The 24,376-nt window shown below is 35.2% G+C and overlaps 3 protein-coding genes across 14 annotated transcripts; 1 reads left to right on the forward strand and 2 right to left on the reverse strand.

Moving 5' to 3' along the window:
- Positions 1–316: 316 nt before the first annotated feature.
- Positions 317–11,173, forward strand: LOC110811421 (5'-AMP-activated protein kinase-like protein). Of its 4 annotated transcripts, none has more exons than XM_088209361.1 (8): positions 317–1,216; positions 7,740–7,905; positions 8,323–8,395; positions 8,519–8,697; positions 9,497–9,642; positions 9,719–9,866; positions 10,339–10,407; positions 10,499–11,173. In XM_088209361.1, the coding sequence occupies exons 1-8, from the start codon at positions 633–635 to the stop codon at positions 10,592–10,594; spliced, it is 1,461 nt and encodes a 486-aa protein (XP_088065487.1). In that variant the 5' UTR covers positions 317–632; the 3' UTR covers positions 10,595–11,173. The 4 variants fall into 4 exon arrangements, with proteins under 4 accessions (XP_088065487.1, XP_088065484.1, XP_088065485.1 ...); XM_088209358.1 differs by having other exon boundaries at positions 318–1,216; positions 8,200–8,395; positions 8,471–8,697; XM_088209359.1 differs by having other exon boundaries at positions 318–1,216; positions 8,200–8,395.
- Positions 11,174–15,519: 4,346 nt separating this feature from the next.
- Positions 15,520–20,370, reverse strand: LOC110811070 (outer envelope pore protein 24B, chloroplastic-like). 2 transcript variants are annotated; one of them, XM_088208978.1, is made up of 3 exons: positions 19,930–20,370; positions 19,429–19,794; positions 15,520–15,753 (listed from the first exon to the last, which is right to left on the reverse strand). In XM_088208978.1, exons 1-3 carry the CDS (start codon positions 20,140–20,142, stop codon positions 15,667–15,669), a joined length of 666 nt encoding a protein of 221 aa, XP_088065104.1. In that variant the 5' UTR covers positions 20,143–20,370; the 3' UTR covers positions 15,520–15,666. The 2 variants fall into 2 exon arrangements, with proteins under 2 accessions (XP_088065104.1, XP_088065105.1); XM_088208979.1 differs by lacking the exon at positions 15,520–15,753 and adding an exon at positions 15,767–18,198.
- Positions 20,371–20,591: 221 nt separating this feature from the next.
- Positions 20,592–24,143, reverse strand: LOC110811039 (Regulator of chromosome condensation (RCC1) family protein). Of its 8 annotated transcripts, none has more exons than XM_022037414.2 (8): positions 23,876–24,143; positions 23,002–23,154; positions 22,532–22,690; positions 21,860–22,027; positions 21,596–21,688; positions 21,385–21,471; positions 21,170–21,265; positions 20,592–20,934 (listed from the first exon to the last, which is right to left on the reverse strand). In XM_022037414.2, exons 1-8 carry the CDS (start codon positions 24,087–24,089, stop codon positions 20,735–20,737), a joined length of 1,170 nt encoding a protein of 389 aa, XP_021893106.1. In that variant the 5' UTR covers positions 24,090–24,143; the 3' UTR covers positions 20,592–20,734. The 8 variants fall into 8 exon arrangements, with proteins under 8 accessions (XP_021893106.1, XP_021893098.1, XP_021893088.1 ...); XM_022037406.2 differs by having other exon boundaries at positions 21,170–21,268; XM_022037396.2 differs by having other exon boundaries at positions 21,557–21,688; positions 23,876–24,141.
- Between the last annotated feature and the right edge of the window lie 233 nt (positions 24,144–24,376).

The raw sequence follows: 24,376 nt of genomic DNA on the forward strand, positions 1-24,376 counted from the left end.
AAAATTAAAAAGGAACCAAAAACTTTTTTTTGATTTGGAATTTTTATCTCATTTTTATTTTTTTTTGGTTCATTTTCGAATTTTTTTCTTCTCCTTTCATTTATTAATTATTTCTTTATCAATTAACTATTTTTTAAAGTCTGAAAAACTTGTATAACAATTATAAATTCGATATTAACTAAAAAAATGTATAAAATAAAGTTTTCACTTCATGCAATATGGTTTAATTGTATAAATTAATGCACCCGCCTAAAATCCAGGACCCTGTCTTTTAGTGAAGGCTTAAACAGTACTCATCAATAAATAGGCCAGATTTTCGACCTTATCCAAACACGTCCTGAACAAACAACCCCAAAACGACAGAAACTGAAAGCGTAGAAGGAAATACATATTTTAACAGACGGATCCTTTGCTTTCACGGTGTATTCGTATGCCTACGCCACTTTCCCCCGCCCAACACTCTCTCATATAAGCGCCTTCTCATTTATTGCATTCTACGCTATTCGCTGACATTGTTCGTTGCTTCATTTCCTACCTCTTTCTTCTTCGTCTTCTTCTTCTCTTTCCTTTTCGTTCTTGTTCTTTTTTGCGACCGCTTTGGGCTACCAAGTGTTCGACGAAATGCCTGAAGGATGCTCTCCCTCACCGCGAAGTCCACTCACCTCCTTCTTTCTTCTTCTTCTTTCGCAGATTTGAATACCCATATTTTCTCTCCTTCATTTTTTGCCATTAACCTTAGAACGCGGCGGAATAGGCGGGAAATTAGTGTTTCTTCGAGTCTTCTTGCTGCCAAGGAAAGTGGGTCTCTTTTGGGATTCCTTGGCGCGAAAAGGAAGGATAACAGAGGTTCTTGCCGGTGGTGTGGTGGGTTTGCGAGGGGGTGCAAGAGGAGTTGGAGCAGCGAAGGGAATATTGAACTGGAGGCCGGGATTTTGGAGTTCATGAGGAACTCAGCGAAGCCGGAAGTGTTTCCTAGCAAGAAAGAATTGATTGATGCAGGGAGGATGGATCTTGTGGAAGGTATTATGAGGCAACGAGGGTGGCTGGCATTGGGTTGGGATTCTGATAACGAGGAGGAAGAAAAGAAGGGTTGGGTTCAAGAAAATGGTGCTAACAAGGATTTTGTAACCGAGACAGAATGTCATAATGGGGCTTGTCAAGTAGAAAATAAAACTCATATTTCTTCTTCTTCGGCTACCTCGTCTGGTATATCACTGTGAGGCTTCTAATTTTGATATTATCTTTCCCTTCTGTTTGTTAAAAATTAGTGCATCTTACTTTTTAATTTTTTTTATTTACTAGATCAACAAATCAATTTTTAGTTTGTAGGAACATGAAGTCAGATTATGGACTGTTAGTTATAGATTTAGTTACAAGTATTTTTTTCTTTTGTATATAGCGATTGTAGATTATTCAGTTGGAAGTTTTCTTGAGTAGTTGCAGATTTTGAAGGGCTTAACTTCAGTTGTTTTTGGCCTATATATTTAGTTTGGATTTGATGTATTTTATATCAATTTTCCATGACAGCAAGAAAACATTTTTTGGTGTTTTTACTCTCATACTACTGCTTTTTATACTGCTTTTTAGACTTCCTCTGTTTTTTATTTTGTTTATGGTATCAGAGCCAGGTTCTCGCACTTTTGCAATTCTTTCTTTTTTTTTGTCTATCAAGTTGTTTGCTTGTTGGAGGAGATTGAAAGTTGTGAAGGGGAAGCTCTTTTATATGCAGTATGGAGTTAGTAAATGGGGGAAACAGTTCATGTGCACAATATGGCATTGATAAACTTGTAGGGACAAACTACAAGTACCGGAGAATGTCTATGAAGGCCTATCTTCAAGGTCAAGACCTGTGGGAACTTCTTGGTGTTCAAGCAGCAATTCCTGAGGATACTCCAGAAAATGCTGAACCATGGAGGAAATGGAAGATTAAATGTAATAAAGCTCTTTTTGCTTTAACGACTTCAATCAGTGAAGAGTTCATTGACCATGTTCATGATATTACTTCACCAAAAGAAGTTTGGGAGACACTAGAGAGGTTGTTTTCCCAAAAGAATACAATCAGGTTGCAATTGTTGGAGAATGAATTGGCAATGCTAACACAAGGAGGTATGTATATTTGTAAATATTTTTTACAAGTTAAAAGTATTTGTGCTGAAATTTCATAACTAGACCCGGATGAGAAAATAGTGAAGCAAGAATACGATGTTTTCTCATTCGCGGACTAAAGGAGTACATAACTTTCGTTACCTCCGTCCAAGGATGGCCCAAGCAACCTTCAGTAGAAGAGCTAGAATATTTGCTTTACAACCAAGAGGCTTTGGCAAAACAAATGGCAAGGAGTTTTGATTTAGGTGTTGTCCTCTTCTCACAAGGATAGCAAAACAAGAAAAATTTAGCAGCTAGAAACAAGAACGACGAAAAATGGTCAAATGTTGGATAATCTACTGTTGGAAGCTCACAAAACCGCAAATTTGTCAAGTGTTACAAATGTGGAAAAATTGGGTATATTAAGATGACTTGTAGGGTGAAGCTTTCCAAAGCAAACATTGCAAATGAAGGCAATCAATCACTCTGTTGGAAGCCATGCTTTATCACTGAAGTAGTTGAAGGGGGGAAAAACTTTGTTGCTGAACCAACTCATGCTCTTTTCAATAGTAAAAGCTACAAGCAAGAGTGGATTATTGATTCTGGCTGCTCTCATCATGTCACTAGAAATAATTTGCTACTTTCGAAGCTGCATAAACATGATGGAGAGAGAGTTATAGTTACAACTGACAACTCTATTTATCCAGTAGTGAATGAAGGAGTTGTGGAGATTGGTGTTGATGATACAAACATCAAACTAAATGATGTTTATCATGTTCCAAGTGAAACTTATGTGAAGAAAACTAGCTAAATTGATAGTGCCGCAATTTGGCGTACTCGATTGAATCATTTGGGCCATCAAATGTTGCAGCAACTTTCTTCAAAAAGGTTGATAGATGACATTCCAACCTTGAAAAATATACGTGACAATGTGATTTGTCAAGTTTGTTAATATAACAAACCACATCGCCTTCCCTTCAAAAATTCATCCAACCATAGATCAATTCCATTTGCGCTGGTGCATATTGGCTTGATGGGACCAACAAAAATAGCAAGTTACAATAGCTATCAATATGCAATAATAATGGTAGATGACTTCTCCATATTCACTTGGGTGTATTTTCTAATAGAGAAAAATGAAGCACTTCCCAAGTTCATTCAGTTTCACAACAATGTAGAAAAAGAATTTGATCATAAAATAAAGTGTTTAAGAAGTGACAGTAGTGATGAATTTATGTCAACAGATTTCTTTTAGTTTTGTGAGAAGAATGACATTCAGAGACAAATGATATGTCCTAATACCCCTCAGCAAAATGGGTTTGCAGAAAGAAAGTTGGCACATATCGGTTCAACAAGTCTTGCATGGTTACATGACAAAAATCTCCCTCAAAAACTTTGGGCTGAAGCTTTTCAATGTGCATGTCATGTAATAAATCGTTTACCTTCATGGCCAACAGATAAAGAAAATTTTTCTTTTTAGATCTTGTACAATGTAAAGGCAAATGTAAACTACTTTAGGGTATTTGGTTCAATTTGCTATGTTCATATTTCAAAATCTTATCGAACTAAACTTGAACCTAAAGCAAAAAAATGTATTTTTGTTGGCTATGATTCATATAGGAAATGATGGAGGTGTATGGATCCAGAAACCAAGAAGTTTGTTATTTCTAGAGATGTTGTGTTCGATGAAATATCCTCCATTATTCAGCCTAAAAATCTTGAGCTCAAGAAGTCATTCTTAATGGTAATCTAGAAAGTTCATAGTTGATTCCTGACAGTAATTTAAACACTAATGAGTCTTCAACTCAAAGCAATATAAATTGTGGTGAAAAACAAGCTGAAAGGAGGTCCACAAGAGAGAGAAGATAACCAAATTACCTCAAAGATTATGAGATCTTTGAGATTCAACTTAATTATTGCACCATTGCTTCATGTTTCTTTATAGGATCATTGGATGAAGAGTCAACAAGCTATGAAGAAGTCAAAGGAGATCAAAATGGGAAGCAACCGCGCAAGAAGCAAATTGAAGCATTAAACAAAAATTAGACATGGAATTTTGTTATGTTCCCTAATTAAGTCCCGGGCGGTTAACAATAAAGTCATCTTATCATAAAGGGTTAACACCTTTGTTTTTATTGCGAGAACGACCTATTTTGTGAAAATAAATTGCACCTCATCAAAGGGAGCTGTTATCTTGGATCTTGTTAAAGAGAGCTCAAATATTGTAGTTTAAAATAATATTCTAACTTGTCTTTATTAATGTCAAACCTACCTCTTTATATAGAGATTACAATTCTTATTTAAGAATGTTAATTTAATTTGAAATTTAAATCTAATTAGGAATATTTTACTAAAATATTGAAAATCTTACACTATTTAGGAATCAAGTACTAATGAAAAATGTATATATTATTTAGGAATCTAATATTAATTAGAATTCCAACTATTTAGGAATGTAGTACTAATTAAGATTTCAACTATTTAGAATTCTAATACTAATTAGAATTTCATATTTAATTGAACGTTAATTTCCTATTCTTATTGCGCATTCTATATTTGCATTCATAACATTACTCCCCCCTAGTTTTCAAATTTGTCCTCAAGCTTGAATTGTGGATGTAGCTAACTTGTTGGTCTTTTCTTATTGCTCAGGACCAGTGTTGCGTTCAATCTCGAGCCAAAACAGTTGTTTACATTGGTGACCCGAAACAAACGACTCATCGTAGTTATAACACAACCTCTTCAGTCTCCTTTCTGTCATCTCTGCCCTTGTTAATTTCTTTATAAATGGAGTGAAACTGTTACCAGATTGTGTCGTGAAGTTGCTGTCTTGTGATGTTTTGTGAACTAAATTGTTAGGTTTGGTAACGGACTAAAAATAATCATTATAATTGTGTTCGGTCATATCCCACAACTGTTGTTTCTTTTCAAAAGTTCTTGCCATGCTCATTGCATACATAAAAGTGGTGGGTGATTGCATCTCAACTTCCAGCTTAATTGAATCTAATAGACCCGTAGTAAACATGTCAATTTGCTGGTCTTGCCGTACTTTATGGGTACGGGCCAAGAGTCTCTGAAACTATCGTATATCGTTCTCCACTGTGTCTGTTTGTTTTAGGTTGATTAGCTCTCCTAATGAATTGTTCTGTAGGGGTGGACCGAACCGCAATATGCAGAGTTGAACAAACTGGCCCCGTGACATCCCTATCTCCTCCTGTTGCAATTTGTAGTACCAAAGTTGAGCATTGCCTAACAAGTAGAAGACTGTCAATCCAACCTTATTGTTGTTAACTGTTCTTTAATTAATAAAAAATTGTTCACAATAATGGAGTCAAACCAACGGGTCGTCCGATCCATCGTAAACGGAAAAATCAAGTTTTGCATAATAAGGAATCCATTCGTTGTTATTAGAACTGATGCTGGATTCTCTGCGCTCTGGTTTAGTGTGTTGCCTTTCCCCTCCCTGATTCTGATTTGAACCACTATTGTCAATTTTTATATTATCAATTTCTTCTTTTTCTTGGACTTGGGTGGTTCGGCTGAGAAGAAATTCTAATTGCTACATGATTTGGCGCAAACTCTCTTTTATTGCAGTTTCAGAAGCCGTCATCCAAGATTCTAGATTCCGCAACTCTTCGCGTAAACTTTGATCGCCCATGGTGTCTTGTTCTGATAGCAAATTGTTATGTTCCCTAATTAAGGATCGAGTCACCAGGCAGTTAATAACAAAGTCATCTTCTAGTACAAGGTTAACACCCTTGTTCTTATTACGAGAGTGATATATTTTGTGAAAATAAATTACAATTCATCAAAAGGAGCTACTACCTTTAATTTCGTTAAAGAGAACTCCAATGTTGTTGTTTAAAATAATGTTTTGACTTTTTTTTATTAATATCAAACATACCTTTTTATGAGGAGACATTCAAGCCAGTTGCAAAAAGTGTAACAATTAGAACCATTTTTTCTCTTGCAACATTCAAAAGTTGAAGTGGCAACTTGATGTAAAGAACGCATTTTTTTATGAAAAATTAGATCGTGAAGTATTTATGGAGTAGCCCGAAGGATATGTTTCGAAGCAGTATCTTCACCATGTTTGTCGGCTTAAGAAGGTTTAAGAAGGCATTATATGACCTTAAGTAAGCATCACATGCTTGGTATAGTAAAGTTACTCAATACTTTCTTTTGTGAATTTGAAGTTTCAGCTGTAGATTCTAGTTTATTTATTAAATTAGAATCAAATATGCACTTGATGGTCTTATTGTATGTGGATGATATGATAATCTCTGTTCGATTTGAAACGAAAAATTTGGGGGAGGCAAGTTGTTTTTCGGTCTGGAAATTGAAGAATCAAATCAAGGGTATTTTATTTCTCAAAAAAGTTACGCGAGAGAACTTTTACAACATTTTGGCATGGGGGAGTCAAAAGAGAAAGCTACTCCAATGGAGCCACATCTCAAATTGATAAAAGATAAGGAGAGCTATTGATGGATGTTAGAAAATTTTAACAATTTGGTGGTAGTTTAATCTATTTGACTATCACAAGACCTGAAATTGCTTATGCTGTTGGTGTGGTTTCCCAACTCATGCAGTGTCCAAGAAGTTCTCATTTAGCACCAACAAAAATGATTCTTCATTATGTAAATGGCACACTTGATTACGGTTTTATGTACAAAAGGCATGAAAAGTTCTTCTTAAGTGGTTTTACTGATGTAGATTGGGCTGGAGATGTTGATAATAGACATTCAACTTCAAGCTATTGTTTCAATACTGGTTCAACAATGATATCCTGGCGTAGTACGGAACAATCGGTGGTCGCTTTATCTAGCACTGAAGCTGAATATGTGGCGGCAACTATGGCTGCACAAGAGTGTATGTGGTTGAAGAGATGAATAGGAGACACGGTGTCTAACCTTGATTATGCTGTCCAAATCAGATATGATAATGAAAGTGCTGTTAAGCTTGCATTGAAGCCAGCTTTTCACAGCCAGACAAAGCATATTGAAGTATATCATCACTACATTCGAGAGGAAGTGATGGACCAAGAAATTGAGTTAAAAGGAATTTCCACAGTTTATCAGGTTGCAGACATATTTACAAAGATTTTGGTAAAGCCTAAGTTTGAAAGTTTCAGAACTGCACTAGGAGTTCTTGATTGTAAGCATGCACTAAGGGGGAGTGTTAAAAACTAGTGCACCATACTTTTTAATGTCTTTTGATTTACCAGATCAATAAATCAATTTATATTTTGTAGAAACATAAAGTTAGATCATGGAATGTCAGTTATAAATTTAATTAGAAGTTTTTTTTTATATAGTGATTGCATATTATTTAGTTGAAAGTTTTTTTGTAGTGATTGCAGATTTTTTAGGGTTTAACTTCTCTGTACCTATATATTTAGTTTGCATCTAATGTATTTTATATTAATTTTCTAGAACAGTAAGAGAACATTCTCCGGTGCTTTTATTCCCATACTATTGTTTTATAGACTTCCTCTGTTTTTTATTTTGTTTTACTGTTTTCTTGTTTTGCCACCAATGCCTCTTATATTCCTATGATGTTGGAACTTTTCCTTTCTTTTACTGTACGTTCTTACCTACCACAAGAACCGCCGAGGCTCCTGCTGAGATATTTGATTTGTTTTTACGTTCTATCAGAGAAGCTTCAGCCGAGGAAGATGGTGGGATTGAGGGTATACTGAGTCGACTGGAGAAAGAAAGGAATATGAACCTTGGACTAGGTTTGAGAGAGAAAACAAACACGGAACGTGTCTTGAGTAACGCTGGAAAAAGCGACTCTCTTGCTAGAATGTCTCTTGACTCGGTAAGTTTAGTTCCACTTATCTTCTGGCATCTTCTGGCTTCTATTAATTCATTTTTATTTTTATGCTATGGAGAATCTTGTGGTTGAGGTATGTTGATATTAGAGATTGCTGTCTCCTTGCCATGTTGTCATTAAATGAACATACTTGCAATTTCAAGTTACTCTATAGAGTAAAGACTCAGTTTGATTATACTTGGTGGACTGAGAGTATTGAATTTGGAAGTGATGAAAAGTTTTTATGGGGCTTTAATCAAGATTATAAATTGTGGTGTTGTTTTACTTATATTGTAAAAGACAGTTGGGGACTTTCAAAGAAGCAGTAGACCAGTGTCATTAAGTCCAGTTAGAGGCCTGATCAATGATTCAGGAAGCATGTTTTGCGAGAAGAAGCCTCTCTTACGCACTGATGGTTTGCAGACTTCAATTAAGCCAGAAATGTGGAGAGTTTGGAGCATGCAGAGGGCTGGATTGTCGGATGCCGAATTTGAGGGTAGGCCTTCTGCGAACTGTCTTTAATGTGACATAGTAAGAACAATATAACTCCGTTTAATTATTAAATGCACAGCTGCTGAGATTAATTCCAAGGAATTGCATGGAACTACTGATGTATCAGAAGGTCAAGAACTAAGAGGGAGTTCTGGGGAGTCTTTGAGCAGAAGGGAAGAACTGAACTCTTCTTATAAAGAGATCAATTGCAATGACATACGGAACCGCCTACAGCACCTGCAGTTCGAGTTATCTTCTGTGCTTGAAACATTGAGGTCTAATGTTGATGAAGTTGTGTCACTGAGGGTAATTGATCTTATCCTCTTCTTTCTTTTTTTCTTCCCTGTGGATGAATTAATTTGCTTCTATTTGCTAATACTTAAAAAAGAGTAATGAAACTAATTTTGAGAGCCTCTTTGAGTGTGGTGAAAAATTTATTTTCCTTTGATAACACTTAAAGAAGAATAGTATCGAAAATGACAATAGCAATGCGGCTTCAGTTGTATCCTATAGGTTCATGAGTGGGATCATAACTTGTGCATGTTCTCTTTCTTAATCATTTCATGTGCCTTTCTGACAAAATATTATGTATAAAATTGGTCCACACCTTTAGCATGACTTTGTAGCTTTTATCTTATTGATGTAACTCTCTGCTTAATCATCAATTGGTCTAAAATAACAGCTTATTCCCTTCATGAATGACATGGCTCTGCAACTTCATGCATTAAAATGGAAAGAGAAGCGAGCTTTAGCACTCTGTACTCACGTTTTTAAGTGATTTAAGTAACAACTATGCATCTTATGTGGAGATGCAGTAAATTTGAAATATAGATGAACTTCATGGTTATTGTCAATTTTATGGCATTATGGTAATCTCTAGATGCATCAATGGTGTGATAAACATAAAAAAGTAGTTTCTGTGGAGGAAATTTTATTTCTTGCAAGGAAGAAAATGAAGATGAACAACTTTCACGCAGAACTTTTCTTTTATCAACTTTTGAAGTTCCAGTTCCACCTCTTTGCAGCCTTCTTATCTTAAACCCGTTCAAGAAATTACAGTTGGCAAATCTATATCATTTCTAATCCTACTTTGTAATTTTGTCAGGGACATGAAAGCTCCTCTGATAATTTTCGAAAGCTTTCTGATGCTTGGGAGTATCAGGAAAATGAGATCATGAATGCCCGGGACAAGCTACGTTCAATGCGGGCAAAGTTGGCAGTTTTAGAAGGAAAGATGGCATTGGCAATAATGTATGCGTGATTTTTCCTTGGAAGCATATACCTTTTATATGTCATGCAATGTCACATTCTCATCTTTCTTCTATAGAGATGCTCAAAGGATAGTTGAAGAGAAACAAAAGAGGATTGATGATGCTCATAAAGCTTTACAACTTCTTCGGACTGCCTGCATTGTTTGGCCTAATTCAGCATCAGAAGTGCTCGTGGCAGGCTCATTTGACGGTTGGGCCACCCAGGTTATTCCCTTTGCTAATCAGTACTATTATCACATAAACAGAAACAAACCATGAGTTAGAGGGAAGAATAAATAAGATTCCTTTGGCCTTCCTGGAGTACTTTGGTTTGGTGCAATCATCATAATGCTTTTCACTTATCTGTGGAGCTTACCAGTAGTTTTAGACGTGCTCACATTAATAATTTGGCACATGCATTTGGTGTTAGCTGTTTGCTAGATATTTATATATTTAAAGCAATATGCTATTTTCAAAGATATATACTACAACTTCATCTGCAATCATATTAAGTTCACTCAAAAGCAAATACCCAAAGCAGACATCACCTTTTTTAAAGAAGGAATGTATGACAAATAATAAATGAACAGTCAGGGTAGGTTCTGCAGGCGGTCTGCTTAGCTTTTTAAGGGAAGGCCTTGTTTGTTCCTTTGAGATATCTGCTTAAAATTAAATTTTACCTTGTGATGCTTCTCAGAGAAAGATGGAGAAATCAAGGACAGGTATTTTTTCAGTGTGGCTGAAGTTGTATCCAGGCAAATATGAGGTAGATCAGTCTTCTTTGTCAAACTCAGGATATGATTTCACTGTCTCTATCTCTGGACACTGAGAGTCTCAACGGTTTTACAATGTTACAGATCAAATTCATTGTTGATGGTGAATGGAAGATTGACCCACTACGTCCTATTGTTCATAACAATGGGTATGAGAATAATCTACTTGTAATATCATAGAGAAAAGGAGCTCAAGAGATATCTTTTCTCCATTCCATAAACACAAAAAAAAGGCATTAGCAGGGTTTCTTTTCTTAAACTTCTTTCATGTTAACAAATGGAGCAGGTGGCTGTTGATAATCTTCTGATAATTTTTTCCTTAACCCTAGAGGATTTGTATAAATATGCATTTGACAATTTTAGCTAATGTGTTAGGGGATTGAAGAGAAATGGGAGGAAAGGAAAAAGGTAGAGGTCAAAATGATGAAGGATGCTAAATGTTCTTTTTTCTTTTTCATACTTTCTATTGTGGTATTTGGCTCTTGTAAACATCTCTGAATTGGAGGTGATTTGCTGACCGGGACGGGGTCAATGGGCGATCAAGAAGACTCATGATCTAAGTTAGCATTCTTCATTGCACTTGGGAGAGGTGATCTACATCAATCATTTTTTTATAGCAAAAAAAACAAATTCATTGATATGTACATATCACTTGTATGTTGGTCCTTCCATTCACAACCAGACGAATGTTGTTTTACCACTTGAACTACAATGATAACCTTCAACATAATTTATCATTTCTCTAACACTTTAACATAATTTATTATCTCTCTAACACACTTTCTTTAATTGATATTATTTGGCTTATGAATAAGAGTATGGAATGTTAGATTGTTCAAACATTTTGTTAATATGCCTACTACTTAAATACTGGTTAGCATGAATGGAGTACATATTGGCTCATTATCAAATTTTTTTTTGATAAAATATCTTTCGACTTCAATATGTTATGTTGCGTTCAATTATATACAATGCTTAATGTTGACTTGTCGTCATAGTATAAGTAAGATTTTTCCACTTGACTATAAAATTTTCCAAAAGTCTTTATCTATAATAATTCTGAACTTAGTCTTGCAACTGTGCTTTATTTTTAATTTCTCCAAGTGATTATTTTGCCTCTCTCATAATTCTATGGTATTGTATAAAAAAATTTATTTCTTCAAGTGACTAAGTTGCCTCTCCCATTTCTTATCCTATGGTCTCGTATAAAAATAAAACAAGATACCATAATTCTATAATATCGTATAAAAATATTTATTTCTCTAAGTGAATATTAAATTTTTATATTCTAAATTTTTAAACAATAAGGAAACATAATATTCAAGATAGAGAAAGATGGATGCCCAAATCTCTCGTGGTGGAGTTAAATCTTATATATGGGATGGGATTAGTGGTAATAATAAAGAAGGCTCTCCTAGGCGCATTCAAGTAGTTGAATTAGTTTCTACCTTCAGCACATTTAATAATCTTCTTTTAGTTCTAATCCTGTAAGTCACAATGAAAAGAGTTAAATGCTATTTTGAAGTTCAATTCTTGTAATAATTTATTAATTGATACAATATTTGTACACAATTTAAGAACATCTAACATATTTTTTAGGATAATCATGATATTGCTCTTGCCTGTAATATTGTTAAGGGAATCACTTGCATTAACAATCTTTTTATTATTTAGATAGAGAACATATGTATGAAAATATTTAGAAGTATTGATCATATAATTCGTAACTCCTAAGTAAAATTTAAGAATTTTCAAAGAGTTTATCTGATATATTTAAATTGTATAAAAAGAAAAACATACACAAGTATTTGGTTATACTTGTATCGTGGGCTTCTGAAGATCCTCCAAATAATTTCACAATCATTCAATTTTAGCACTAAAAGTAGTGAGATTGGCAGTGTTTTTGGGTATATTAGCGTCCTTTGCAAAAGGTACACCAAAGATTGTCCCTGTTATCTATTCCCAAGATTGAGTTCTCAAATAAAATCACCTCATTTATCTACTACCAATGGAAATTACCTTATTGAGTGATGACATTTTCTTATTTTTTAAAATTTTGGCTCGTACTTGATCATATTAAGAATTTAATCATGTCAAAAATTGATAAGCACGATCTTTTCTTACAAACTTCTTAAGACAAGCTGTATCTATAATGTAGTCCACAATAATGTTGTGATATTGATCCAATTTCTACCACTAGTTTTTAACAAGTTAGAATACTCATTTATAAACCTATTCCTTTATTTAGAAGATAATATCTTAATTGTCATATCTTAAATTTGTACTATATCTTTGACTTTAGATTAGATTTTATCGATTGCATGCCATACTGCTTTTCCTATAGGCAGAAAAATCACGATCGTGCTTATTTTTAGAGTCATAAAGTTCTATAATCATGTCATGATCATAAAATCTTCTTCATCCCAAAAATTAAATGTATAGTCTCTAGATTTTGGTTCAATACCCAATAGATAGCTAATTTGTGTTTACCCTGAGAATAGTTTGGATTAATTGAGATCAGCTCAAATAATCTTTATTTGTAAAGTGATAAGTTGTTTGAATGATTGAAATTCACTGATGAAATTTTCAACGTAGTTATGTATTTTAGTATTTTGAGATTTTACCTTCAACATTCTTTAGGAATTGTATACTAGTTAAGGTCGAATAAAAAATTTTAGAACATATTTATCCAAAAACATAAGTGGTTACAACTAGATCAAAGAACAATTATTGCAGGTTCACAATTTATTTATATGCAGTTGGCCTGTGCACGATTGGCTATATCGCGGCTCTGTACACTACTGGAGATGAAGGCTAGCTGGTGTTATGTGTTTCTACATAGTTGATGGAGTATAAAGGAGACTATCCAGAGAGGTTCAATGGTGTGGATTTGTATTCACACAGCTAAGAGTGGCGCAAAGGGTGAGCATAATTTGATATGTGAGGTTGCATTTTAATCACACCTCGTCACGACTGCGTATGGTAGTATAGTATGGTGGTCACATTAGGTCGCGATTGCTTCTAAAGCACAATAAAGAAGCTCGTGTGCTAGTGTTACGACCTAATCATAATTGAGTTTAATTGTGATGGAGAAGTTTGCAACACACGTTTGGTCGTGGCCACGTCTAGTTGTGTAATTGAAAGGTTTTAGTACCAACAATAAAGGCTAGATAGGCTACTCATGGTGGTTGGCGACTGGTCTACAGTTGTTGGCTATGAAGACTGGCATAACCTTTTTAGGATCTTTCTTTTTTCATTTTTGACAACGAATGTTGAATAGGGTTTGTAACTGAGGTTAGATTTTTAAAAAAACTAGTGTTTGATAGTATCTCAAGAATAGTTTATGTGTTTTATTTAATATTGCAGACCTTATATATATATATATATATATATAGGCTTTCTAGGATAAAATAAAAATAGACAATTAATTATAATTAATTATAAAATATATTTTACTTTTATACTATTTAACCTAATTTATCATTTCTTTAACAGTGTCAATCCTACCTAGATGACAATTGCATTTGAAACGTCTTTTGGCGAGATCATCTAAACAAGAGAAATAAAAGACACCAAAAGGTAAAGATGTGGGATATAAATCCTTGTACCTCTCACATAGTAAGTGAGCAATTTAATATATGAGTTAACATCTTTTTCTATTTGATATATGTTTCAACTAGTTTTTTTTATATTGAAAGTAAATTCATCATCCAAACAACAAGAATTAAAGGATATATTAAAAAAAACTTGAAAATGCAAGATATCGGTCCTCAAATTGCTTGTATACTAATCAAGTTCAATTTTAGTTCTTATACTTCTCGCATGGTAAGTATTTTACCACTTAAGCTACCTCCTCTTGCATTTAAGATGCGATTCAATTAAATTCTTAATACCTAACCTAGATTCATCAATCAAACAACTAAAACTTATGTTAGAAAACTTTGAAAATGCAAAATATCAATTGACACACCATTTATATGCTATGTTAATTCTATAACTAAACTATCATTTCTAATATGTTAATCAAATTGGTCGAGTATATAAGTGCATGAAAACTATTATCAAGAAATTAGAATCTTCATTCTATTCACATTACACGTGTGTTCAATATTATCCAAAGAAAAAAAATAAAAAATGCACTTGAAAACTTGAAGATGCAAGGCATTAATCCCCCTACTTGTCATATGCTAAGCGATCACCCTACCATCTTGGCTACATCTCCTTTTATTTTTGAAATGTGTTTCCAATGTTATTAATAAAAAATAGATTCATCATATGATTAGAAAATATTTATTAAAAAAAAAAATAGTAAATTAAAGATGCGAGGTACCGATTCTCGAAATATACGAAATGCACTCAAAAAAATGGAAGATGTAGGGCATCAAGCATGTACATCTTGCATGCTAAAAGAAGGCTCTACCATTTGAGTTACATCATGTTTTTTATTTGATATTATTCAAATGTTATTCTTGCATACTAAGAGAAGGCTATCCATTTGAGTTACGTCATATTTTCTATTTGAAATTCTTCAAATGTTATTATTAGAAAAAATTAGATGCCTCATTTGACTAAAAAGAAATTTTTTTAAAAAAAACAGCAAATTGAAGATCCAAGGTAAGTGTATCAATGCCAATACCTCTTGCAAGCTATAAGCAAGTGTCCAATCATCTAAGCTACATTCCTTTCCTACATTTGAAATACTTTTGCAGTCAATTATTAAAAAGTGAGTTTATCATTGCTATTACAAGATAATATAAAAGTCAAGTTACCGAACATTGGGATGCAGATCATCGATCCCATATCCATCGCAAGTTGAGTTACATCCCTAATGTTGAAGGTGTGCTCAAATGATTAATAATATATTACATAGATTCGCATTTAATCACTTAAATGTGCTTAGCAAATTTTGGAGATTCAAAATGTTGACCCCATACCATTTATTCTACCCTACCATCTGAGTTAAATCTCTTTATAGTTGATATTCTGGTTCCCTTTATGCTGTTAATTCCATATGCCATATTACCCACTAGTTGTCACAAAAACCAATGCTAGTATAATTTAGAGATGTAGGTTATTGATTTCCAGTTCCCACTTCTCTCATATGCTTAGCAAGCACTCCACCAAAGACATCATTTTTAATAAACCATGACCACTTACAATAGCAAAAGCTCACGCACATATATGTTTTAAGTACAAATGAAAAATCTTTTTACATGAAAAACTAAAATGTCTAGGTTGCCAGCAAAATAAAGCTATGCCTCAAAGTTCCAAGAACTTTCAGCACTTAATTTGGGCATGTGAAACTGAAACCCCTGTGACAAATCAAATGCTGCTGAAACCTGGCAAGACAGATGATTACAGGTTAGAACCTCAACCAATCAATAGAATGATAAAAAAGAAAGAACAAGCTCTCACTAGTCAAAATTCTCCAAGAGCTCATTAAAATCTTGTTCAACTAAGCAAGCAACAAACTCTAAAGAAATTCTTTCACTAATAGCATTTTACTTGCAGGAGCTTAATTGGAAAACAGAAAGAAGTTTCACTCCCCTTGTAAAATATTTTCACTCCAATGTCAGAATGAGTGTCGGGTTCACTCCTGTCTCAATTTATTATTGCACGCATATGGTGGTAAAAGCAAAAGTTAACAGGACTAACCTAGCCACTATCTAATTCTTGCTCATATCTAATGTGACCCTGCTTTGCCGTTTATCTGTAATCTCTGTGAGCTTACATATGTATCTCAAATGATCAATGGAAGTCATCAGAAAATTCTTGCAGTACCCTTCATCTTTCATTATATTAGAGCCGTAAACACCCTAACAAGGAAATCTGCCATGGTAGAAAATTTCCCATCCTCCATGACATCATAGCTTGGAACCCTCGAGCAAGCTGCAGGGGACTATTGGAACTCCAAAAATTTCTTCTGGCTTCACTAAGATCAACTCATCTTGCATGTTTACATAATTTCAGCTTTGAAAACTGTGGTTTTGCTTATTCACTCTTCAAAACATCACAAGATGCATGGCTGAAACTTGAAAACTCTCCACCAGCAAGTTGTGATCCTGATTTCCGAATATGCAATTGAAGAAGAAACATGGTGTTTCTCAAGATAGTAAATCAGGGGCTGAATTTCTATCAACAAGCAGTTAAATCTACAACAGATGAATTAGCACTCGTCAAATCACCAGTTTCAGACGATGATTTTGACCATATATTAAATGGGATTGAACAGGAATCAAGAAGATAGCCACATCAATTCAATCAGCTGTTTCAGACGATGATTTTGACCATACATTAAATGGGATTGATCTCGAATCAAGAAGATAGCGACATCACTTCATATGAGATTCTTTCCATCTCTATTGAGGAGCTTCACAACAAGATCACCTAATACAGCTTCTGAACTGTGAGGAAACACAGGCTTATCATCCAGTGGTTGCTATAAATTACGAAAGTCAGGTAAATAATACCAGCAGCGGTAGGTTCCATCCTCTAGCAATTAATTTATTTGACCAGATTTCCTTTCTGGTCCATCCAATGAACAAAATTTCACCTTTGTTTCTTAGTTATGTAATACAAACAGCTCATCTCCTGAATCTTTCCATCTTACTTTATTGTGAAGGATCTCAATATGCAAGCTGAAAGCTGTGTGGCAGAACTAAACCCAGTCTTATCACTAACTTTTGGAGAGGTCTTATGCTCTTGTGACTACTAGGAACCAAATAAGTTATTGCAATAGGTTAGAACATCCCTCAGTCAGGTTTCACACACTGTCCAAACAAAAGAATTTTGTTATCAATCCCATTATCTAGCATAGAAAAATTTTAATGTAATGCTTGTCAGCGTAATAAAAGTCACAGATTAGTCTTGGTCTAAACTTCAAAACTTTATGCTAATGTTTGAGAACCAGCCCATTATGTCTATAAACAACTTTAGGCACTTGGTCATGTTTGTGGATCAATTCACCTATTATAAATGGCTGTTTCGCCTAAAGGACAAATAAGATGTCTCAACCATCTTTCTGAACTTCCCTAGTGTGACTGAGAATTTTTTTACTGCAGAGTAATCACACTATACACAGTGGATAATTCATCAAAGCACCTACCTCCCCTCCCCCCCACCAACTCCGCAATATAATGGGATTGTCAAGTGAAAGCATAGGCAAGTAGTGTTAACTATGGTTACATTACTCCATTAAGACTCCTTCCACCATCTTTCTAGCCAGAGCTTTTCAGGCCCATACACCTCATAAATAGCATCCCATCTCCCAACCATTCATCTTGATTGTCCATTGCCTCTTTAGTGAACCACAAAATCAGAACGAACTAAAAACATCTGGTTGCCTCTGCTATGCTCGTTTCAACTCATACAATAAACAGAAACTTCAACTAAGATCCAAACCATTTGTCTCTTCAGATATGCCTAAAAACCAAAGGATTTCCTGTGTTTATGATATTTCTTCTGGTCAAACATACACCTTCAGGTTAATGGTCTTCCTTCCCATACCAAAACCACTCCCTGTTAGTACCGCAATGTTGATTCCAAGACCTTCCACAGCTATGAAGTCATATGAGCAGAGAGACATCTAAGATAGCTACTCATATTAAGCCCATAACACTTTATCCCTTGCTGTGGATCCCCCACCCAAGTGCTGTATAGTCTATTCCATACAGAAAGGTCAAGAAGCATACTGTATTCACTCTCCCCTAACATCTTCAACCCAAAATAGATACACTCCATCGCTGCACCAGCTAAAAGCTGAATGGAATCCATGGGTGTCAATACTGCCATGAAAGACCCAGATACAGAATGAGGTACATATATATTACTCAAAGAGGTTAAAAATTGCAACTCTATTAAATATAAAACTACCATACTATGTAGGAATTTATTATTATAGTTTAAGTAATTTCATGATTTTATTCTTATTAATCTTTAGTTTTCCTATTTATATTAGTAATATTTCTAATCTTAGTAGTTTCTTATTTCTTAGTTAGTCCTATTTAGTAAAGATAACTTATAGAGCATTATAAATATATTTGTATAACTTCTGGGACAATATTCAGTTATTTAATAAAATCTTTTGAAGGTTTTTCTCGATGTGACATTTAAGAAACTCTGAGAGTAATGTATAAGTTTCTATCTCCAAATCCCCAGTTAGCGAAACCAACCCTATCTGTTCTATAAAATTTGGGTTCAATGTGCTGGCTCCACTTGCTAACTCTTCTAAAACAAGCATGGCTTGAGGGGTCAAAGATGGGAGAGGTTTCGTCCCTACAACGCATGGCATCATCTAGGGAGTCCTACTAGCCCCTCACAAAATGGACGTGACTCGAGGGAGCAAAGCTGGGAAACTACCATACTTGTGACTCGTGGCATTCATCAAAGGCTTGAGAATAGTACCTCTAGTAGGAGGGATATTCATTATCCCATAATTTAAACAAGAGCGAATTTCCAATATATCCTAAAATGGAGTTCATTTTTTTCAAACAAAGCCTAAGATATAAATTAATGAATAAATATCTCCCCGTATGTCAAAATATGCAAGGACAAATATAAAGAATCGATAAACAACCACCATCATAGACATTTTCTATAACATATATGATGGGTTCCTTAACTTAGTCAAATCATAACAGATTTTTATCCGCTATTTTGTCCCCACAATTGAACTTATTAAATAGACGTGTAATCCACTGTAGAAATACACAAATCACCACCATTTTCTCTCACAAAATGCACTCAAACAGGATTAAATTGGATTCTTAGGAGCACAGTACTTGAATGAGAGAACCCACGATGTGAGTCTTGAACTCAGTACCAGTCATATGCTTTCAGCTAAAAGTTGGTAGAGAAGTTGTCACCGTATTTTAGGCACTATGAACTCATTTACTTTCGGCACACACACTGTAAATGCATGAAATATTGTAAACTCTGAACCTTTAACCTCAAGAGTCATGAAGCAATGGGGAAAACAGAATGTCAAAGCATAATTATAAGTAATAATATTATACCTTGTACCTTCCACCTTTATCCATCATGGATTGCCAAGACCACTCAAGACCCAAAATCTGGCTAGATGTCTCATACGAAGCTCTGATTACATCACCATCAAGAACTCTCCGCGACACGGCCAAGTCCCACGAATTCTTGGCAAAATCATAGGTCGGCTCCAACGTTGTCAACCCCCTATGAACATGACTGTACTTCAACTTGCAATTGCGAGTATCAAGCGCATAATTTGCAGACAACTTGTTAGCAGTATCAAGCACCAACGACCCATCCAAAATCGTCCTGTTTTCTTGTCTCGTGTGAGTATAAGTGAAATTTATCTGCTTTTCCATGAACTTGAATGAATTCATAAACTGAAACCGAACATCCTGTGCAACAACAATTAAACCTCCACGTTAGGAAGAAAGAAAAGATTCAAATTTGTGTCAACCTTCTTTTTCATCCAACATTTTCCTGACAACCAAGCAGCAACTCCACAATTCTAAATCTGTCTAGAAGCATACCTTTTTGGGGACGTCATAGTCGACAATGAAGGAACCAGGCTTCTCAATGGAGAGTAAGAGGCCACCGAAGTCAAAATAGAGGCCATTAGAGATGTTGGCGTCGGTAATGGAAGCTTGAAGCTTCAGCTCTCCAGGATTGGCAGCGAGAGTGCCGGTCAAGCCGCTTCCGTTGATGTTGAATCCACCCCTGTATGAAACCGCAACATCCATCATTCTTTTGTCTTTCTCCTTTCTTCCAAACACACTGTTTTTAGACAATAAAGAATGATGGAAACAGAGGTTTCAGCTTTGTGCTTCACTGGTGTTCAAGGGCTTTTTATTTTTTTTCCACATATTAGCGTTAATGTGAGAAGATGAGGAGGGAAGGAGAAAAAACAGTTTGATTTTAGATGCACGCATTCTGCATACAACCACTGGTTTGATTGACTAGAAGAGCGCCACGTGGTGTAGAAGGTACAATAATTTGGCTTATTTTGAGCGACAGGATGTGGGGAGAATTTCTAAATAAGCCCCAAACCTTCAAACCAAGCCCCCTCTCGAAAATATATATATATATATATATAAATACATTTATATTTGAGAAAAATACATTAAAAAATATAATTATTACTTAAAATGTATTCTCTTTTTTTATATTGTTAATAATCACAAAAGCCAGGTCATTTTTAATAAAGTTAAATATAAAATAAAATGTAAATAAATGATTATATAATACAACACAAATTTATCAGAGTAGGACAAACTCTTCCGTGGCCGTTAAAACGGAAAAGAAAAAAGATCAAAACGGCAGCACGACGTGAATACATCAGCTAGGAGAGGTGAAAGGAAGTCTTCTTCTCCTCAAGGCATATGTAAAGCCACTTCCACAATATACATTGACTGTGAAATCCTGGTTCAGGAGCTCTTGACCTACATTCACAACTTGCGGATCTGTCTCATCTCGTGTGCTGCCAAATCCCAGCTGACCATGCTCCCCCCAGCCCCATGTCTTCACGACTCCTTTTTCTGCATTTCAGAATAATACAGACTCAACAAAATCCCCACTTCTTTTATATAAACATGTAGTTTATAAAAGCGTAAACATTTATATGAACTATATTTTACATGGAACGATAAAAGTTCAACCTACATATAGTTAATGATCATTAAGAAACGGGTTTAAACTGGAAGAACGCTAAACCATAAAGAGTAAAATGGTAATTTTCTGTAAAGGAATCTATGAAGATTGGTGGTATCTTGCCCGTTACAAAAGCAGAGTGCTCTGCTCCAGCTGCAATTTGCATAACTTTCGCTCCATCAGTGTCATGGACCTTCTCTAGAGCAGCTTCCCTGAAATCTTCTGGGTACGAAGAAAAAAGAAGAGCAAAACTATAGATCACACTGGTTGAAATTTGTGAATGCAAATAATACTGGCTAAATTGGCTTAAGCGTTTTCAATTCAGCCAATTGTGTTACCAGATGAGTGCTTCTCTGGAGTCAATTTCTCTAGATAACCTAGTGCTCCATGGTGGCTGCCTCCAAGCATAAAAACCTCCCCATCACCTGTTTAAGATACAAAAGACTTCTGTTAGAATCACTAACCATCTCGGTTTTCAGTTGAAGAGAAAAGAGAAGATTGAGCAAATACTGGTCAATACTAAAGCATGATTCCATCCAAGAGCTACACCAGTGAACAGTAAGGATGAAGACAAACGTTGAGGACACAGATGAGAAGAAGTGCCAGCGAACCCTCTTCCCCAAGTGTACAGATGGCCTTCAGCTGTTGCAATGCAGAAAGAAAAACAAAAACAAATAAGTAAAAGTAACTTAGTTCGTCACTTTTATCAGCAATATGAGATCTTCCACAATGTTTACGTCACTTTGGATTATGCACTTCCTAAGAGCTGTTAACTTAATTAAGGTCTTGTTTGGTGAGCATGTAAGGATTTACCAGATAATGCAGCACTGTGATCTCCATTTGCGGTGATGTTAGTGATTTCAACATCCTCAAATCCAAGTGTAACCTGGGGAAGGTTAATGGATTTTACCATATCCATCGAGATACCCAGTTGACCTCGTTTTCCAGATCCAAATCCATAGACTTGATCTTTGGACGAATCTGCATCAAAGCAATCTTAGTTATTAAAACATGAAACTGGTGGTAGCAACTCGGCTCATGATTTTGCCAGCATCCTAAAGAACAGTTCTGCTCCTCTTTCACATCTTCAGCATACATTCCAGATATGTATGTGTATATCAACTATTCCTTCATTAGTCCCAGGATTCCTCAGCTTTTGCTTAGAATGCTAGGACCTATTTAGCTCCACCTTCATGCATCTAGTGATCTAAAGCATTATATTTTTCATCCGTGTTCTGACTCTAGTAACCATCTGTTCATGTAGTACATCCTAGTTAAGAAACTTCTAACAAATACATTTTGGAAGAAAACTTTCCTATTCACCAACTTTCTCTGTATGTTTCAAGTATGAAATGAGTTTTGTACTGAAAGCAGCAAGGCATTATTGACACCCATATTTAGCAACTAGAAAGGACTACCAGTACTGACCCACTCAAAAAGAGAATCAAGAATACTGATAATACAAAAGATTCATCACATGTTTACCTCTCAATAATACAAGTGAATGGCGCATACCACATGCTACCTGCCGAACATGCTTATTAACAAAATATGATACTTTAACAGGAGAGCAATGTGACCTGTAATCACCATGCCCAAGCTGACCAAATGATCCATCACCACAACTAAAAAGGCATCCACTATCTGTAAATGAAACTAAAAATCAGGGTCTAATGGCAAAGACAAGCAGATGTGAATTCTATATCATCTCTTAAGAAGCATAACTAGAGCATATACCAAGTAGAGCAATGAAAACTCGCAAATCAAACGCTTGAGAGTTTACAAAGTAGAATAAGGAAAGGTACAAAGGGTATCCAAGAAGAAGTATGTCTGACAAGTACATTTTTGCACTACAAAGGTACCAACATACAAGATATACAGTTTCGTGACATGAATTTGAGTTTGCAGAATACAAACTAGCGGGAGCAGAAACCATCAGTATCTTGACAACGAACCAGAAACAAACCCAGAATGGTTCCATCCAGCAGCAACATTAATTATCGTGTAGCTTTCCAAGGATGTAACAGGGTTTGGATATAAGCTATTAGCATTCTCTCCATGGCCCAACTGACCTGATGTTCCTCTTCCCCATGTCAGTACCCTCCCACCTGCAATAATGAAATTGAAAAATAAAGAAAACCTTCATCCTTGTGCCGTGAACTATGCTTATTTGGATCCATGTTTCCTACTAATCGCACAAAATGTTGACCCATGGATTTGTGGTTGTAGTATGGATCTATTTGTAAATGACTACTAGGCTCTTAACACAAAAGTTCCTATCAATAATAATGAAAGAAGAACAAAGCCACATTACATTACATTATAATTTCTCCGTCATTGTACTTGGTTTAGTCCTCATCCCCTTCCACTTCCGTTGCATCTAGATCACATTTATCTTATTCGTATTCTACTTCTTATCTTAATTACTTAATTTATATATTGAGTACATATTTGAACCATCTCAACTCGGATCTTCAATTCCACAATAACGCAATGATATTTTGACAAAAACAGCTCTCTTTTTTTCGATCTTGAGACGGAAAACAGCTCATCTGAATGGTAAATAGAACTAAGTTAAAATATCACTCATTTATATTAATTGTTGTTACTACTTAATTGAAATTTGAACCACAAACCTTAGTTCCAACTGAAGAAGTCTGAAAATTTTTCTAAAGATGTAGAGATATATAACCCGCAAACAAGTCTATGTTGATCAATACGACTATTTATACATAAATATGTGTGTGTCTGTGTCTGTGTCTGTGTGTCTGTGTGTCTGTGTGAGATTATCTTGAAAAAATAAAACAGAGGAATGGAGCGAAGTAGTACCGGCGGTTAAGGCGATAACGTGAGCGCCGCCGCAAGCGAGAAGAGAGATGGGACCGAGAGATGATAAAGAAGGAAGATGAAGGAGTTGAGGAAGGTGATCGTCTTCAAGCCTGCCTGTGCCCAGTTGGCCATCCGTACCAGCCCCCCAACTCCATATTTCTTGCTCATCTTCCTCCTCTCTTACTTTTCTTGGTTTTCTGCTCTGTTCTTCCATCAAACTTTCCACAGTCGCAGACCGACTTTTAAGTCATCGTCGCGCTTGTCTTTCGTTTTTGCAAGTACAATTGGGTTCTAGAAACCCGACCCGAGATGGAGACGGGCCAAAACTTTTGGGATCTCAGTTTGTAGGTATTAACAATTAATTATTTTTTTAAAACTATTTATATTTTTATTTAGTTATTATTTATTATTTTTCTATTATAGATTATAATATTATAAATTGATAATTATAGATAATTATTAAGTTTTTAATAGATAAAAACTGAAGTAAACTCAACTTAA

This window comes from Carica papaya, chromosome 8, assembly GCF_054855325.1.
Source record: "Carica papaya isolate Zhongbai chromosome 8, ASM5485532v1, whole genome shotgun sequence".
Lineage (NCBI taxonomy): Eukaryota > Viridiplantae > Streptophyta > Magnoliopsida > Brassicales > Caricaceae > Carica > Carica papaya.

Excerpts from the sequence above, each read along its gene's own strand:
- LOC110811421 (XM_088209358.1), top strand. The coding sequence starts at position 633 with ATGCTCTCCCTCACCGCGAAGTCCACTCACCTCCTTCTTTCTTCTTCT. Across the intron at positions 8,396-8,470 it reads GTCGGATGCCGAATTTGAGG|CTGCTGAGATTAATTCCAAG; the intron begins GTAGGCCTTCTG and ends TTAAATGCACAG. Across the intron at positions 10,408-10,498 it reads TGTATCCAGGCAAATATGAG|ATCAAATTCATTGTTGATGG; the intron begins GTAGATCAGTCT and ends ACAATGTTACAG.
- LOC110811070 (XM_088208978.1), bottom strand. The coding sequence starts at position 20,142 with ATGATGGATGTTGCGGTTTCATACAGGGGTGGATTCAACATCAACGGA. Across the intron at positions 19,795-19,929 it reads ACTATGACGTCCCCAAAAAG|GATGTTCGGTTTCAGTTTAT; the intron begins GTATGCTTCTAG and ends GTTGTTGCACAG. Across the intron at positions 15,754-19,428 it reads ATAAAGGTGGAAGGTACAAG|GTTTCAGCAGCATTTGATTT; the intron begins GTATAATATTAT and ends CTGTCTTGCCAG.
- LOC110811039 (XM_088208974.1), bottom strand. The coding sequence starts at position 24,089 with ATGGAAGAACAGAGCAGAAAACCAAGAAAAGTAAGAGAGGAGGAAGAT. Across the intron at positions 22,028-22,531 it reads TTCACTTGTATTATTGAGAG|ATTCGTCCAAAGATCAAGTC; the intron begins GTAAACATGTGA and ends GCTTTGATGCAG. Across the intron at positions 21,269-21,384 it reads TCCAGAGAAGCACTCATCTG|AAGATTTCAGGGAAGCTGCT; the intron begins GTAACACAATTG and ends CTTCGTACCCAG.